The sequence below is a fragment of the Ailuropoda melanoleuca genome, chromosome 12 (assembly GCF_002007445.2).
Source record: "Ailuropoda melanoleuca isolate Jingjing chromosome 12, ASM200744v2, whole genome shotgun sequence".
Classification (NCBI taxonomy): Eukaryota; Metazoa; Chordata; class Mammalia; order Carnivora; family Ursidae; genus Ailuropoda; species Ailuropoda melanoleuca.
Genome location: NC_048229.1, coordinates 39,660,021 through 39,663,505, shown reverse-complemented (window position 1 = coordinate 39,663,505; position 3,485 = coordinate 39,660,021). Strand labels below are relative to the sequence as shown.

General features: G+C 47.7%; 1 protein-coding gene across 6 annotated transcripts in view; it reads left to right on the top strand.

Annotated features, from left to right (window-relative positions):
- Positions 1-164: 164 nt before the first annotated feature.
- WDR62 (WD repeat domain 62) overlaps positions 165-3,485 on the top strand; it is a 52,248-nt gene continuing 48,927 nt past the window's right edge. For all 6 annotated transcript variants that reach the window (XM_019801407.2, XM_034638252.1, XM_019801408.2 and 3 more), the window contains exon 1: positions 165-624. In XM_019801407.2, coding sequence (XP_019656966.2) covers positions 485-624 — 140 coding nt within the window. In that variant the 5' untranslated portion in view covers positions 165-484. The remainder of the gene's footprint in view (positions 625-3,485) is intronic.

Below are 3,485 nucleotides of genomic sequence, written 5' to 3'. Positions count from 1 at the left end.
ACGGCTTTTCTGAGCCTGCGCCAAGTGGTCGGTCTCTTTCGGCTCCACCCTACGCTTCCATCCGGGCGACTCCCACTGCGGGGGTACTGGCTCGCAGATGGGGAATGCAGTAAAAAACGAACTGGAGGCTTTGGTCTTAGCTACGTAAAAGTTAAAACCTAAATATTTGTTAATAGTGAAAACACAGACCACATAAAAAACGCCACTTCCTTGATCAGGCATCAAGTAAACTAGCTATGGCACCACCCTGCCCTATACTTCGCTCCGCCTCTCAGCCCTCATTGGTCAAAGCCGCCGCCCGGCAGCCCTGACATTGGCCAGACCCGGGCACGCCGCATCCAATGGGCGGCGGCGCCGGCTTTCCCGCGGCCGTTTGCTCTTCCAGTGGGACGTGGAGGCGGCGGCGGCGGTTGAGGAGCGTAACGGTCGCCGGGCTCCGGCACGACAATGGCGGCCTTGGGTCCCGGAGGCTACGCGCGGAACGATGCTGTCGAGAAGCTGCCATCCGTCACGGTGGGAGTTCCGGCGCGGAGGGGCCAGTGCTCTCCTCCCCCCGCTCCGCCGCTCTGTCTTCGGCGGCGGACACGACTTTCGGCGGCGTCGGAGGACACGGTGCAGAACCGGGTGAGGAGCTGTTTGCCCTGCCCACCCCAGTTCCAGGGTCCCTGGGCCTCCCCTGGGCCTCCCCTGGTCACGCCCTTAGGTCGTTTGCCCCGCCTATCAGCCCTCGGCTCGTTCGCTCAGGCTCCTCTTTGGCCCGCTTGGTCTCCTAGGTCCCGCCCCGTTAGCCAGGGCTCCTCCCACTCTCCCGTCTCCTCCTCTCTGAGGTAGTGCCCACTATTCCTAGCCCATTTCTACCTATCCCCAGAGAGTATTTTAGTTCTAATCACCATCTACTCTCTCCTTCCTGCGTATCCCATTAGTCACCTTCAGCTGTCTCTCTGGGCTCTTCCATTTTTGTTGACCTCGCCCTTCGCTGGATCTTTAGGGTCCCTACTAGTGTTGAATCCCGAGTTCTACCTCCCTCTTCTGTCCCTCAGCTCACTCCACCTTCTCTCCCCGCCTGCCTTTTTTTTCCTTCTCCCTTACCAGTGTGGAATTCTTATTACATATTGGCACCCCAAATTATGGAGACCATGTGAGTAATTGTAAGTAAGTAGTAGGTAGAAGGAATTCCATTAGCACAGCAGCAATTTAAAAAATTGTTCTCTAACCCTCTGAGCTACAAAGTCTGTTTTTATAAAATAGAAGTAACAATAACCATATCATGGAGTTGCAGGGGAGCAGAAATGAAATTGTGACTATGACCTGGTTCGCAGAGGCCAGGTAGAAGGTGGAAACATGGTAGATGCTGGTGGATCTTGTTCCTGCCACATGGCTTCCTGCTGCACTCTCATTATATCACCCATTCCTGCCTGCACGGCCTGGGCGAGTAACCTCTGCCCACCTCTCTGGCTGTACCTCCATTGTCCACCCTTTTGCCAATGTGCAGTCACCCTAGCCTGTTTTCTGTTTTCCTGAGGCTCCAGGCTCTTTACCACCACCTAAGTGTTTGCTGAGTCTTCTGGGCTTTTCGCTGCAGTCCACCTGGCTGGCGCCTCATCCCTCAAGTCTCAGCCTGAGTATCCCTACCGGGAGAGGCCTTCTTGAATCCCAGCCTAAGACAGATACCTACTTTAATCTCTTACCTAGCATCCTGTACTTTGTAGCCCTTATCTTGTATGTACCTGAAAGTGCCTCATGAGCTCTAAACTGTGTATAAAATAGAGGAAGAGCAATAGTAATTTCAGAGAGGCAGTAAACAATGTGGTTAAGCAGCCTCTAGACCCAGACTGCCTGAGCTTAACCCTTCTCTTCTCGTTATGAACTTTTCTGTGCCTCAATTTCCTCATCTGTCAAATGAGGACAATAATATAAATATTCCCTTGTAGGGTATTTGTGAGGATTAAGTGAGCTCACATATCTTAAGCATTAGAGCAATACCTGGCACATTGCAAGTACTCTGTTAGTGGTAGCTACTATTGTTTGATTGTGTATTTTGAGTAATTGGTGTCATTTATTTATTTTTATTGTTTGGTGGCACAGAGTCCACCTGGCTGACAAACGCTCTACTCTAAAAAATGACCATATTATATTAGTGCCCAGCAGTGCTGGCTGACAGATATAAAAACCATGTGAGTGCCATTGCCTGATTGCTTGGGTTAGAGTCTTGGTGCTGCTGCTTCCTGGGTGGGTTACCTCTCTGGACCCCTTTATATCCTCATCTGTAAGATGGAGATGATGACAATGATGAACATATCACAAAGTTATTGTGAGCATTAGATAAGTCAGTACAGCTATAGGTATTTAAACAGTGCCTGGCTCCTGGTAAATGCTCAAGAAGTGTGAGCTATTATCATCTTATGTTTGCCTCTCATTTCTGGGGCCCAGGACTTGCTTGAGAATGTTTTACTTTGTAATAATTGGAAGCTAGTGTATTCAAAACACGAAAATACCACAGTTCTAATAGTCCATATTCTAAATAGTTTTAATCAACTATGATGAAGACTCACCCATTTAAATTATTTTGCTTAGAGAATTTTTAAATTTTATTTATTTACTTATTTATTTATTTTTAAAGATTTTATTTATTTATGTGACAGACAGCCAGCGAGAGAGGGAACACAGCAGGGGAGTGGGAGAGGAAGAAGCAGGCTCCCAGCGGAGGAGCCCGATGTGGGACTCGATCCCAGAACGCCGGGATCATGCCCTGAGCCGAAGGCAGACGCTTAACGACTGAGCCACCCAGGCGCCCCAGAATTTTTAAATTTTAAATGTGACTGTTACCTTGTTTCTTTCTTTCTTTCTTTCTTTTTTTTTTTAACTGTTTTTTATTACATCAAATTAGTCACCATACAGTACATCCCTGGTTTCTGATGCAAGGTTCGATGATTCATTAGTTGCGTATAACACCCAGTGCACCATGCAATATGTGCCCTCCTTACTACCCATCACCAGTCTATCCGATTCTCCCACACCCCCTCCCTTCTGAAGCCCTCAGTTTGTTTCTCAGAGTCCATAGTCTCTCATGCTTCATTCCCCCTTCTGATTACCCCCCTTTCTTTATCCCTTTCTTCCCCTACCGATCATCCTAGTTCTTATGTTCCATAGGTGAGAGAAATCATATGATAATTGTCTTTCTCTGCTTGACTTATTTCACTTAGCATTATCTCCTCCAGTGCCGTCCATGTTGCAGCAAATGCTGAGAAATCGTTCTTTCTGATAGCTGAGTAATATTCCATTGTATATATGGACCACAGCTTCTTAATCCAGTCATCTGTTAAAGGGCGTCTTNGTTCCTTCCACGATTTAGCTATTGTGGATAATGCTGCTATGAACATTGGGGTACATATGGCCCTTCTCTTCACTACGTCTGTATCTTTGGGGTAAATACCCAGTAGTGCAATGGCTGGATCATAGGGTAGCTCAATTTTTAACCTTTTAAG